Genomic DNA, 14366 nt, shown 5'->3' on the forward strand with positions numbered 1-14366 from the left:
AATGAAAATTTACCTTTTTCATGTTTTTAGTTTGAATTTTGTGCAATAATCACAATTTTAATAATTTAATTCCTAGGATTTTCATGCCTGCACTTCATTGAAGGACCACCATGTGCTAAAGTGTCAAACAACATGTAAACAGATGATGATGATCCTCCCCCTCTCTCTCTCTCTCTCTCTCTCTCTCTCTCTCTCTCTCTCTCTCTCTCTGTCCTGCATGGATTCCTTTCATTTAATCTAACGAACAGTTGATGGAGGCGTAAATTTTTAGGTGCTATCACGGCCTCACGCCCTTCATGCTCGGGGAACAGGTAAAACCAGAGGCACAGGAGAGCTCGTCATAGTGGCAAGGGTTGGACTGGAACCCAGCCTCTTGTGCCGCAAAAATGGAAGGGATGGGCAACACAAAATGTGACGTTAGGTTTTGTGAATGTATGAGCATGGCTGAATTTACTTTTAGTTAAATTACTCAATCTTGTGGGAGTGGTACAACTGTTAAATCTCTGTCCTTACACTGGTAAGAATAATGAATGTCTGAAATTCTGAATATGAAAAAGTCAAAACAGGGTTTTTTTTTGGGGGGGTGGCATTTTAATAGACCGGTTTCCAAACTGATTCCATTAAAAGAAAGTGTGTCGAAGAAAGAAAATTTTACTCCCTTTTGACAATCACAAGTCAGTACTGACATGAATTTGTTCAGATTAGAAACCTGAACATTCAAATATGAACACTATCGTCTCCATCTCTAAGATGTCAACTCCAGATTATTCAAGACATTAGTGAGGGAGTAAAAGTAATGCAAGTTTTATATGTTTTTGCTCAGATAGTCTGTTAGCATGGAAATAATGATGCAAACTATTATACTTATACTTGTTAGAAAACTTTGCTAAACACACATGGAATCCAGTTTCATATCATTACAAAACAACACAAAAGAGTGATGGACCAGATTTCAACAATGTCAGTGTCACTGAAAAGTGAATTTATGAGCTTTGGTGACCATGTCACTTGTGTTAGGCAATCTTAACTGCTATTTCATAAACAATCACACTGAGAAATGCATGTTCACATTCATGTTTAATGAGTCCATTCATTCATTTCAGCATCTCAAGCAGCCATGCTCGATCTCTCGCATCCAGAGGCATCTGCCCTGTCTTATTTTTCAAAATTGGCTAATTGAGGACAGCTAGCATCTCGAGGATGCTGTCTATTCTCCAGTTATTCAGTATAGCAGGGAGCTATGGTCCACAGACAACGTCATGCTGTTTTGTTAGTTGTTAGTCTCAATGTAATAGATTTTGGTATTGGGCAAAACCTAAACTTAAGTCAGTATTAAACAGTCACAAGACCGAGAAGAACAGGGACTGTGTTGTAGTGTTTAGTAATATGGCAGCTATGAGAAACAGCTGACCATGAAGTTTGCCTGACCATAGACACAATAACATCAATTCTCACATTCACATCCACTTTATGTCACTTCAACCTCCATCAGTCAGAATAATGACAAGTTTTGGTCATATTTTGTTCTTTTGCACACAGTTTTAGTGAATAAACAGCAGCAACACATGATAGAAGTGTAGATATATCGCTGTTCTATTACTGTCAATCACTTATAGATGCACTTGTTGTTATTTAACATCCTTGGCTGCACATGAATGATACTGTATATAGATGCGACCATCTTTGGAAGATATGCTTCATTGCAGCCTCCTCTCTGCAAAAACACACCCCTCACTCCCTTTAGAGGTCAGTGAGTGAAACTGGGATGTTAAATATGTTAACGAGCTCGGTTTCTCTGCCATATCAGATTATGGTGACATAAGGCAAGTCAGACAGAGAGCCACACCTTGAAGTGGTAATTTAGTGGCCACTGGTCAAGTTTTAGCCATTGTCTTAATTTCAAAAAGCAGTCATTTATTCTAACTTACATTAAACCTAAAAAAAAAAAAAAAAAAAAGCACAATGTGACCTTGCATCAGTGTAGGCACATTTTTTAACTAAAATAAAACTGTCTCTTCAGTATTTTTAACTTTTCCAATGAAAATTTTCCATGTCATGTACAAGAATCACCCCTTTCATGGTTTAATTTCTAGGATTTTCCTGCCTGCACTTCATCATGTGTCAAACCCCATGCAGAGAGATGATGATGATCCTCCCTCTATCTCTCTCTATCTCTCTCACTCTCTCTCTCTCTCTCGTGCATAGATTCCTTTCATACCAGTCAACCTTTCTTTCTACCATTCAGATGGTGGAGCAGTACATTTGCAACTGCTCTCCAGGCCTCACGCCCTTCATCACCGGTGCTCGGGGAACAGGTAAAACTGGACTGGAACCCAGCCTCTTGTGCAGCAAAACTGGAAGGGATGGGCGACACAAAATGTGACGTTAGGTTTGTGAAAGTATGAAATCTGATTTCACCTTTAGCACATATCGTGAGTGTGTGTGTGTGTGTGTGTGTGTGTGTGTGTGTGTGTGTGTGTGTATGTGTGGTTGAAATAACTTTAAGTGAAATGATTAAATCTTTTGAGATTGGTACAACTGTTAAAAATGTGTTTTGACACTGGAAAGACATTTTAGAGATTTTCAGTCTTTTTATTTCATTTTGGTTTCATCTTTCACATGTGGTTATTTTTTTATGCTTGTACGCTGATTAATTGATATTCTTTGTATAACAATGGGGCCATTCACTCCTGGGTCTTGGTTTCTTCAACCGGGGCCTGCAGCTCTCTGACCCCATCCCCTTCATCACCATTGATGAAACCGTCCAATCACAAACAGGCTAAGTGAGGATATGAAGGTGGAGCTTAGCATTGAAACAGGGTGTGGTCGTGAAACTAGCAAGGTCTGTAGTAGTGGCCTGGGGTTTAAATTGAGTGATCCTAGTGCCAAAGTTATCATTGCTGGCCTTTTACTTTTACTCATCTCTCATTTGCCTCCTCTCTCCCATCTCTCACTTGGGAGAGTTTCAGCTCTTCTTGGATTTTGTGTGTGTGTGAAAATATCTCGACATTACACATTGATCTCAGCCACAACCTAAGGAATAGCTTTGCATTTTTTCTGGTTTCCACCTGATCAGTCTGACCGATCTGTTGGATCCTCTGGATTGAGAGCTGCCTGCTCTGGCTGTGCAGCTGCTTTCCTCACAAACGGTGAGTGCTGTGCTCTGTGTGGTGAGTCACACTCAACACAACAGCTGATAATTTAACAGTTTCAGAGATATTGCCATACTTGCTAAACTCATATCATTTGTGTGTGTTGTTGAGTGTAATGTTTATTGAATGAAAGGGCACATCTCTCTTGAATGCATTGTGGTTAGACAGGTGTGTTTTTTTTTCCAGATACTCCTTTAGTTCGGTGGTAAAGTTAGCTTCTTCTGTATTAGGGGGAGGGAAACATTAATCACTCTTAATCTTTAAACCTGTTCTTTGGGTTGTTTTGTAGTTTTATAGCCTGGAAAATCATGATCACCTCATATTTTGGTAGCTCAGGTGGTTTGTTAGTCTAGCTATATGGGCCAGGTTCTTTGCCTCACCTGTTCGACTTGCTCTGTAAGTCAGCAAGAGAGTATTTCATTGTTTTTAGACTGACAGCAGATTTCAGATGTTTCATAATCCCTCTTCAACATTGACATAAGGTGTCATTTTTAATACTGAAGCAGTGTTTTGTTTTTGACTAATAAAATACAATAATGAAGCTCAGTTTGTACTAGAATCACCATGATTTTGATCTCACATTAGGCTTTGAAAGGAGGTCCTAATGTAGATTTCCTCAACATGTTTTTTTTTTGTTGTTTTTTTAAAGGTTGTACCAAAGGGCACTCAGTGCTGTTTGATGAGCCGCTGCAGCTGTCTCCTGTTTATTCAGTCTGTGAGGAAGCAGGTGGACAGGTCGCTTTGTTGCTCACCTGCCCAGCCAGCCTCACTCCTGGCAGTTTCTGATTATTTGTCTTTACATATTTTTTGTTCAGGGGTTTGTAGAAGAAGAACAAGAAGAAGAAGAAGAATCAAACAGTCACCATGCTGCGAGAAGTTGTGTCAAACGTTTTAGAATTCTACAATTTTCTAGTATCAAGAACTGGTGAGTTTCATTTGTCTCCCTTACAGATTTATAATTAACACTTGATGTGTTTATCTCCAAGTAACCAGTGATCTATAGCAAATAAACTGATGTGTGGAGAAAAAAATTTGATTGAAAATGACACCACTAATCTGCTCAAAACTGTGGATAAACTGAATTTAAAGTGTATGTTACAGTGATGACAGAGATGAATGTGTGTTTTCCAGATGCCAGAGTCAAAGACTACCCACTGATGCAGAGTCCACTACAGATGACCGCCATCCTGTTGGGCTATGTCTTCTTCTCAGTGTATGCTGGACCTCGCCTGATGGCTAACCGCAAGCCCTTCCGTCTAAACTCAGCCATGATCATCTACAACCTGAGCATGGTTTTATTGAACGCCTACATAGTGTATGAGGTAAGAAAAATGATGACTCGGATCCCTCAAGAGATTTAGCAGTCGTGCTTCTCTACTTTTCATAAACCAAAGTGCTTGTGATGAAAATAACCGCCTCCTGCTGATGTCTTTTGGCACGTAGTTCATGATGTCTGGATGGGCTACTACCTATACTTGGAGATGTGACCTTATTGACCTCTCGAGCAGCCCGCAGGCGCTTAGGGTAAGGCAGTAAATTACTCAGCATTTGTCAAGTCATCATTTTGCTCAGAGAGAGAGAGCACTTCTAAGAATTTAGTCATCCTGATGAAGCCTGAGAAGCATTTTTAGAGTACTTATGTTTACTTTTTCATCAGGAAATTAAAGATTAGTGTCCTCACCTCCTGACAACAGAACCACTGATATTTCACGGTTAAATATCTGACATTTTCTTCTTTTCCTTCCCCCAGATGGTTCGAGTGGCTTGGTTGTTTTATTTTTCAAAATACATCGAACTCCTCGACACAGTAAGAACATTTTCATCTTTTCCGGTGGCTTTTTCATTGTTTGACCTTTTTCGTGACATATCTTGTGTGTTATATTAACTTCTTTTCAGGTATTCTTTGTGCTGAGAAAGAAACAAAACCAGATCACATTTCTCCATGTATTCCATCACTCCTTCATGCCCTGGTCGTGGTGGTGGGGTGTCACCCTGACTCCTGGTGAGGTTTACTCTGCATAATATCCATGTAAAATACTTAATACATTACATACATACTTTAAGCATAAACAAAGTATTTTAGCTCCAGACGTGACTTGAAATCTTCAAAATTTATAGGTGATTCTTGACAGTCATTGCACCACTTCACATCCAAAAAAACTTAACAATAACTGTGGAGATTACTGTGCAGTTGTGTTTAAATGTCTTATGAAATATATAATTTCTTCTTTTTTTTCTCTCAAGCTGGAGGAATGGGCTCCTTCCATGCCATGGTGAATTCAACAGTCCACGTTATCATGTACTCTTACTACGGACTCTCTGCTGCAGGACCTCGCTTCCAGAAATACCTCTGGTGGAAGAAGTACATGACCGCCATCCAACTTGTATGTCCCCCTTTTTTACTACAGTTTTGAACCATTTGATATTTGTGCCGCCTTCATAAAAAACTATTTTCCCCGTTGTTTTACAGACGCAGTTTGTTCTAGTCTCTATTCACATCAGCCAGTACTACTTCATGGAAAAGTGTGACTACCAGGTTCCCATATGGATCCACCTCATCTGGATGTATGGTTGCTTCTTCTTCGTCCTCTTTTCCAACTTTTGGGTGCAGGCTTACATAAAGGGCAGACGGCTCCCTGCTGCAGTAGACAAGCCAAAACAGAATGGTTCAAGCAGCGAACCTATAACTGTGGTGGCCAACGGCAAACACCTGGAGAATGGAAACACGCACCACCACACTAATGGAAAAATCCTCCTGGGAAAAGTCAAGGAAATCTAACTCTGTGACTCTAAAAATGACAAGCAGGCATAAGAGGAGGCCACCTTGAATATGTTGGTCATCATATCCTGTAGCATATTGGAATGACTCAGATTCCACTATTCTACCCCTAAACTATCCGAGTCTCGTCTCAACTATAAGTCTCGTCTTTTTTTGAAAATATATGCACACTTCGTGGGATATAAATGGCATTTTTGTTATTTGCCAGTGATCTCTTCATGCCACATTGTGTTTGTTAGTTGTCAAAACTACTAACTGTGACACACACTGTATGAAGATTGGTGCTAATTTAGTCACTTATAGTATTCTTCAACTCAGGCTTCACCCACATGTTTAAACCGACACTGCTGTTTGACAGGCATGACCCTTGTTGCTTGGAAGTATCACACAGTTTCCACTGAAGAATAGCACATGTAAATAACTGCAAAGTTTATGCCAAAAAAAGAGTTTTCATTGTAAATGTCAAATATTTAGTTTTTTTCTGCTTTTATTTATCTTTTGAAATAAAACAAATTTTAGATAAAGGTCTCTGTCATTTGGAAAGTAGTTATAGTGTGCACTTTGTAAGAAATATACCACATCTAAGTTTTTCAATTTCAAGAATTTTGGAAAGGATTTTTTTTACTGTATATTACAGTATTGATGAATTTTGCAATTTTGCATAACAAGATAGTGACATACATGCAGCTGTGCGTGTTCATCCTTTTTTGTCCATTCTGAGTTTCATCATTTGTTGCAACACTGTATCGTGGTCTATTTTCTCAGCACACTGTGCGTGAAGTTAATAGAAATAGAGAAAGTTTACTTTCTATTAAATTTGGATTTAATAAAAAAGGTACATGGCTGTGTCTGAATTTCACTGCACAAATATGTGTGTGTATACACTGATTAACCGAACTAAAGTGTTAATGCTGTTATTGATAACGTGTGCATTGAAAGAGTTAGAAAATGTCACTGTGGAAGGATGTTCTAGTTTTAAATCTTTGATAGCCTTTTTCAAATTTAGATATTTAGGTGTATTCAGGAGTTGTTTATATTTTTCCTTTTAGCTAAATCTTCACGATCAACATGTTTCTGACTTAAACAGACAGAAAAGCCTACAATGTTTTGTTATAATCTCTATACCATGCGGATCTAAAGCCTCTGCTGGAAGACTAATTTTGTGAGTGAACATAAATGAGCATGTGTAGTTATTTCATGCTGTTTGAAGGAGTCGCTGGAGTGAAAACATGCATTGGACCAAATCTCTGTCCGTTCTAAATAACCTGCAAACTGATTATGTACTGATTACAAATGTTCAACGATATCCTTCCTTTTGCTTAAAATACTTTAGATCATGTCTGGTAGGTAATTAATGTAAATTTGGACCTGCAGAATGTATGTTTGTCTTGGTTACATCATAAAAACTGCATACATGCTGAGCAGTCAAAAGCATCTTATGTTTGTCACAGCCACAATTAGATGTTGAAGAAAGTAGTCAAGTGAGAAGATGTCATTTAACATTAAACTAGCTAACTGAACTGTTGAGCAGAGTGTTATTTTGGGTACCAATTTTTAAGAAAGAAAGCCTCATGTCCAGCAAATCTAGGGTCAAGTTTTAGGCTAGCGGGCTAAAACCAATTACTTGATCTGTCACCTCAAGACATTTTAACGAAAAAAATACAAATTAAGAAATGTGGAACTTGTCTTATCTCTTCAGTTTGCAACACTAAAATACAATAAAAGCCGATTAACTCTCAGAAGCAGATATAGTAAACAAATCATTTATTTCATAACCCAGTCCAATGTACGCAATACACCCTGATTATACAATAAAAGCTAACTGGAGGTCATAAATACATTTCAACAGGACTAGGTCAAAACCGTATGGCTGGCCCATGTATGAAACACTACAAGGCTTCTCATTTCAAACGACGGATAGAGGAAGTGATGACACTCAGCTGACAAATGATGTAACTTCACTCAGTCACAGACATTTGCGTTTATAGGGCTGGGCATGCTGTTGCGGTCCAGCCAAAAACAAAACTGCTTGAAAGCCAATAAACTACACTTGTACTTTAACCACTGTAGCAGACCTGTATACACAATTGATACCAACAACCCATTAAAACCACTAACATGAGCAGTTAGATGCCAATTATGGCTAAAACGCTGGGTGGAAATCTTTATTGTGGATTAAATAAAAAACATTTGTACATAATTCACCATTGACCAAAAAACCTCAACAGCAAAGGCCAAGAAAATCATCTGATGGACTGATGAATGACACTGCTAGACACTGCCCTCTCTTTGGCCTTCTTCTTAACAGGGTCCACTTCGAAGCTCTTCCACAGACGAATTGTCTCATCTCCAGCAACAGTGGCGACAGTAGAGCCGTCTGGGCTCAGAGTCAAACTGAGAACTCTGTCTTCATGGCCTGAAATTAAAAAAAAAAAAAAAAAAATACAATGTTTAGACAAGCAAAAAAACATAAGAGCAGTTTCCAGTTCACTGGAGGAATGAAGTAGAACAGACCCGATCCACTAAACCGTTACGTACCATTGAGTTCTGTGACTTTGGTTAGAGAAGGGTACTTCCAGATAGTGACATTGTTGTGGGCATATCCATGAGCAGAAACCAGCTCCTTGTAGTTTGGTGCAAACACCAAGGAGGAGATCTGAAAAGCAAAGTTATGTTTAGTTTAAGAAAAGTCTTCACCACCACGTTAAATAAAGTCTCTTAAATCACTATTAACCACTGAAACTTTATGGTTTGGAACATTGTGTTTACCTGAGACTGAGTGTCAAGTGAGGTGATGCAGGAGCCGCTGTTTACATTCCAGATGCGGATGTGACGGTCACTAGTACCACCTCCAGATGCAAGGATGTTTGGCTGCCATGGACACCAGGCCAAAGCCTAGAATAATAGCAAAAAAAGAATGAGTCTCAACTTGACACATGCTGATAATTCATGAACTGTATTTATAGTTTATCCTGGTAGTTTAATATGCTTAATATAAGCAATGTCCAGGATATCCATATTGTCCTGGATATTTGGCAAGTTGTTAAATAGTTTATTCGAATTCTGTTAGTTTGCGTATGAAGCTGCTCACCTTGACAGCTCCTTGATGTTCACTCCAGCAGCGGACTGACTGGCTTTCGTTGCTGACGCTGCCCTCCTGCACACGGGGCCATACACACACCAAGTTGTCATTGCCCCCGCTGGCCAGGTATCGCCCATCTGGGGACCACTTCAACCCACACACCTCCTGCGAGTGACCAGTCAGCGAAAAGATGTGATGGTCTGCCACCCTCACATCATGATGGTGGATATGTCCTGATCTGGAGCCACTGGGGGGGTGGAAGGAGGAGAAGATATTACATTTGAGCTAAACAAAAGCAAAACACTGGAATTGTTAGTTTAAAAAAAAAAAAAAAAAAAAAAATCAGATGGAGGGAGCAACTGTACCTGGAAAGGATATGGTCATTCCAGCTCAGGCTACCAACTCTAGCAGTGTGGCTGGACATGCTGCGTAGACGCTTCAAATTCTCAACATCCCACAACTGAGGAAAATTTATTTAAAAAAAAAAAAAAGAAAAAAGCCATTAAAGCAAAATTGAAAGCAGTGTGTAAGGCTGTGTGTCGTTATGAAGTGAGGCAGGTGTGTTATTGGCACACTGACCTGAACTTTGCAGTCACTGGTGCCAATAGCAAGGTAGCTTCCTTCTTTGGTCCAGGACACTGAGCAGATGTAGTCCTCCTCGGAGTCCAGCTTCATGAGAAGAATGATGTCTCCTTGAGTGGCATCCCACAGGTACACACTGTTGTGAAGAGCAACAGCGAGAACATTTCGACTGCTCCAATCAAGCAGATTCAAATCTTGGGGAGAGAAAAGAGACCAAATAATTAGAAGTGTACAGGAATACAAGATCTATATCTATCTATCTAGTATGAAAACTAATGTATTTATCATATTGGTCATAACCATCCTCAGTAGATTGCTGTGATTCTAAGACATGATTAGTTCCCGTTTTGACAAAATAAAAACACTAATGCTATTAGAAACAACCTCTAAAATGTCCAACTTACAGAAATCATTTCGAAGCTGCGGAGCGTCCAAGATTCTGTCAGGAGTTGAAGATATATATCTTGTCTTTTTGGAGGAGGCTGGAGTTGTAACCTGACTGTAGAGGACTTTCAAGTTGTTCTGATATCCTGTAAATTAGACCATAAATTAAAAAAAAAAAAAAAAAACCTCAGTTTCTATGTTCATACAGTATTGTTGGCACTCCAATGTTCTTACCTTCTGGAGCATTCAGTGGCTTCCCACCAAGATGCAAGATCTTTGCATCTTCAATGTTGTATCCATTCAGTGACATGGACCAGGCTTTCTGGCTTTCCTGAGAAAAAAAAAAAAGATGGTTTTAATAAAATGCTTTTAGTTTTAATAAGCTGATTAATTTATTTATTTATGAAGGTAGGCATTTTGTATTAAAGTTCAAAATCCTCACTGATGTTCCTGCTGTGTTGTTTGTGTCCACTGGCTCATTCTCCTTTGTGAGCAGGAAACTTGCCACATCCATCTGTTTGCTGTTTCTGATGGGAATGAAACGGTCACCTCCCATCTTAGAGGGCGTTTGTTTTTTATTTTTGCCTAAAATATAAAGAGAGATCCTCAGTGGCTAACATTTCTTAAGATATAGTTACAAAGTGTTGTCCAAGAAGTCTGCTGCTGATCATTAACTAAGTAACACCGCATGAAGACAGTGTGTAGACATTACCTGGTGTTTTGGTGGGTGTTTTTGATGAACTCAGCGACACATTAGCACTTTTTCCAGGCGTAAGTGCGGTTGAGTTTGATGAGCTGGCTTTTCTCTGCCACCTCGCCATGGGAGCGTTTGTGATGGGCATATCCAGCTTCAAGATACTGTGGATGTCGTTCTCAAACCCAAACTGCGCCATCTTATTCAGGTTTCACACGACCTAAACAGCAAAGCACATTGAAAAAAAATCTGATATGTTACAGTTGCGGGACAATATTTGTGATCAACTTGGTTTTCAGTCAAGAATGTGGCTTAAAAACGGGGTACTGTTAGTCGTTTGTTAGCTGGCATGCTAACTACGTGTTAACGTTAGCACCACGTTAGCCGCTGGTGTGAGACAGTTTAGTATAAGCATTCGTTTCATGTTAGCTAAACATACTTTACATTACATCCAATACAATATTACTAGCGTTAAATAATGAATGTAGCTGCCCTAACGTAGGTCAGAGTGTATGAGCACAAGTTAGCATTAATTTCACAGTATCAACCGCTTTAAAAGTTACAGCAATTACCGTCGAAAACTAAAAGAAGTCCCTCTGTCCTGAATCCTAAAAAATACTTATACAACTTCAAAAAACAGACGAAATGGTCTCACCTCTTCAATAAAACGTGTCACACTGTTGCACTCCTGGCTTTTCTCTCTCCTTGCTTTGCTACAATTTTTTGAATTTCGTGACGATGACGCCAACACGGTTTAAATGCCAGAAAGCGCTGCGCCGATTGGTTCGTTCAAGGAGCTGCCGTTATCGCTATGGTTACGTTTACGAATGCGTTCATGTGATTGGTGGAAGGAACTTCCTGTCAGAGCAGCGGCTGAAAACAGGCCACTCTCAAAAAAAAAGACCTATCGCCATCTGTTGGCCAAAAGGGGTTGTCAGAGCTTGATTTAGTTTTGTGAGATGCAAAATATTCCATAAAAACAAATTCGACTCAAAGTCCAGATGAAGTTTAAATGTAGTTTCTTCATTTTCAAATGTTAAATCCAGTTAAATCCATAAATCCACCTGATGGTTCGTTAGTATTTGCTTCCTGGGACACTGTGCCATCGTTTATGTTGTCACCACTACCTGTGGTCTACTCATCTGATGGGGGTCCCTAATGAAAAATCACATTTATAATACGTGTTTGTGGTGCACAGACGTTTATGGTGGTAAATGTATTTCAAAGCATTGAATATTCTTATTGTTCTTAAATTCATTCAGAAAATTCTGCCTTGAGTGCAATGCATCAGCATGAAAGCTATACTGCATGTTGCTGTGACAAAGAACTTGTGATGAGGGAGAGAGACGAAAGGTCTGCAATTCAATTTAGGGGTTTCTTTTCAAATCACGGCCATATTAGAACGTTATGACGTTTCCCCATGACTTTTCCACAGCCCCTTCTCATGGAGCGGTAGACTTTTCCGTTAAACATGAATTAGCCCATGATGAGCCCCACTATTATGCTAGTATGTCATTGTTTTCTGCTCTTTCCATCATATTTACTTTTTCTTCAACCAGCACCTTATTTTTTTGCAATTGAACTTCAATTTCTTTCTAATTTCTTATAAACATGAGTAGAAATTGCCAAGTTATCCGAGTCAAATGTTTTGTAACCAGTGGGGTTTTAAGCTAACTAGTGCATTGCCCGTTCAAAATGCGCTTGTTCGGAACGATTTCTCAATACCTAGAGGGAAGAGTGCCCTTCCCCTATACACCTCTCATGCAAACTATGTAAAATACAATTTACCCATGTTCACTAAATGCCTCACACACAGGCTTTCAGTAAGTTCTATCATTTACCCATGTTCCCTAAACGCCTCACATGCAGAATATCTGGAGACTACAATTTTGAGTTGAGCTGAAGTTGATCAGATGAACTGTAGTGCCCGTTCAAAATGTACCTGAGACATCCTGTACTATGTCTTGAACATACATACAGAGTTCCCGTGCGTGAGGAACGGGAATAGAGTTTAGCACTCTAAACTTTTTCAATTCATTCTCTATGGTAGTTCTTATCACTACGGATGTAATCCCATCTCTGACCAGTGTGGGTTGCAATAGCAGTGTGGCACTGTCCGTATCTCCGCTCATTGACTCCTCGCGCATAAGACGGAGAAGCAATGCTGTTTATGAGGTATTTTTTTTATATTTTTCTGAACGTACCTGAGACATCCAACACTAAGTCTTGAACGTACATGACAATTTCGTTCACACCACACAGTTCAATAGCAGAGTTTAAGTCTCTTAAACTTTTCAAGTTTAAGTGTAATCCCACCTCTGACCACAATGTGGGTTGCAATGGCAGAATGGCGCTGTCTGTATTTCTGTTCGTTGACTCCACGTGGAGAAGAAGAAGCAAATCAATGTTATTTATGAGGGGTTTTTTTAATATGAATTTCTCGAGAACCACTCATCCAAACAACTTCACACATCAACATTGCACTTCCTCGTTTCCCCAGCAATCCACCTGCCAGGTATGAGGTAGATCGAATGAACGGTTCTCGAGATATGCGAAGGACAAAGCCACGCACACACATAGATAACACAGACAGATAGACAGACAGACAGATGGATAGAGATTCCTTGCTTTAGTAGTGCAGTGCCCTTTCAAAACGTGCCTTTTACATGAACACACAATAGGCAAAAACATAAGAAAATCATAACAATTAACAGTATCCCAAATAAAAATGTATCCATAAGGAAGGAAGGTATTACATATCAAACAACAACACATCACAGTCACATTCATTGGATAACTGGACAAAATCCATTTTCATTTGCTGTTCACTTAAATAGCTTAGTCCAGAAGTTATGAAAACATCTGCCCTAACAGTTCTTAATTGTGCAAAAACAAGCTTCTAAATTACTGCAGGCAGTGAACATATTTGTTTGTGTGTGTGTGTGTGTGTGTGTGTGTGTGTGTGTGTGTGTGTGTGTGTGTGTGTGTGTGTGTGCATGATTATTAATCAATAGAAGAATTAAGTAAGTATTAAGTGCGACACATGTGGGTTAAAGTGCTTAAATGAATGTGGCCCAAAATCTAGATCACACACTTTGGGTTCATTCCAGTAAGCTGTTAGTAAAGGTTTGGCAAAGGTTTGGTTACATTCATGGAGTGACACTGTCCATACAGAGAAGGAAAAACAGTTAAATCAGTTGTCCTTTTGTTTATGGGGGCTCTGCTGTGTTGGGGGGTAATGTATAATTGAGCCAATAACACCTGCAAAGAAATCAAAGAGCAAAAATTAGTCTTTAACAACAGGTCAATATAACTTTCACTGATTTGGGATCAAGCGTGTTGGATATCACTTCTAATTAACTTGTTTTTGTATCCATTAACTGAACTGTTTTGGATATTTGAACTGTCAATGGCTGACATGGCAACTGCAGTCATATTCAGTCATAATAAAGATGAGGGCATACAGTATCAGAGTCAATCAAGTTGTACAAAATCGCATGACTAGTACCTTACAAGTTAAAAGAACATAAACATGCTGTGTGTTTATTGTTCAGAGTTCCTTCAATATATTTTAATTTCTATCAATCCTCTTCTAAGATTGTTAACTGAGAAGTGTACAGAGACTAAAGAGAAAGCATAGAGTGTTGTTTTCTTACCTCCAGGGTGCCGTATACCTAAGTAGAGATTGAGATA

At 39.2% G+C, this 14366-nt stretch overlaps 2 protein-coding genes across 3 annotated transcripts; one reads left to right on the plus strand and one right to left on the minus strand.

Annotated features, from left to right (window-relative positions):
* The first annotated feature begins 2815 nt into the window (after positions 1-2815).
* On the plus strand, positions 2816-6694 carry elovl1a (ELOVL fatty acid elongase 1a). 2 transcript variants are annotated; one of them, XM_044368120.1, is made up of 9 exons: positions 2816-3149; positions 3802-3879; positions 3968-4077; positions 4284-4474; positions 4596-4676; positions 4903-4959; positions 5049-5154; positions 5397-5536; positions 5623-6694. In XM_044368120.1, the coding sequence occupies exons 3-9, from the start codon at positions 4017-4019 to the stop codon at positions 5929-5931; spliced, it is 945 nt and encodes a 314-aa protein (XP_044224055.1). In that variant the 5' UTR covers positions 2816-3149; positions 3802-3879; positions 3968-4016; the 3' UTR covers positions 5932-6694. The 2 variants fall into 2 exon arrangements, with proteins under 2 accessions (XP_044224055.1, XP_044224054.1); XM_044368119.1 differs by lacking the exon at positions 3802-3879.
* A 984-nt stretch (positions 6695-7678) lies between these two features.
* On the minus strand, positions 7679-11434 carry cdc20 (cell division cycle 20 homolog). Its single transcript, XM_044369259.1, has 11 exons — positions 11329-11434; positions 10692-10893; positions 10422-10564; positions 10214-10310; positions 10000-10125; positions 9593-9789; positions 9379-9473; positions 9023-9260; positions 8701-8826; positions 8470-8587; positions 7679-8347 (listed from the first exon to the last, which is right to left on the minus strand). Exons 2-11 carry the CDS (start codon positions 10870-10872, stop codon positions 8175-8177), a joined length of 1494 nt encoding a protein of 497 aa, XP_044225194.1. The 5' UTR covers positions 10873-10893; positions 11329-11434; the 3' UTR covers positions 7679-8174.
* Between the last annotated feature and the right edge of the window lie 2932 nt (positions 11435-14366).

This window comes from Thunnus albacares, chromosome 12, assembly GCF_914725855.1.
Source record: "Thunnus albacares chromosome 12, fThuAlb1.1, whole genome shotgun sequence".
Lineage (NCBI taxonomy): Eukaryota > Metazoa > Chordata > Actinopteri > Scombriformes > Scombridae > Thunnus > Thunnus albacares.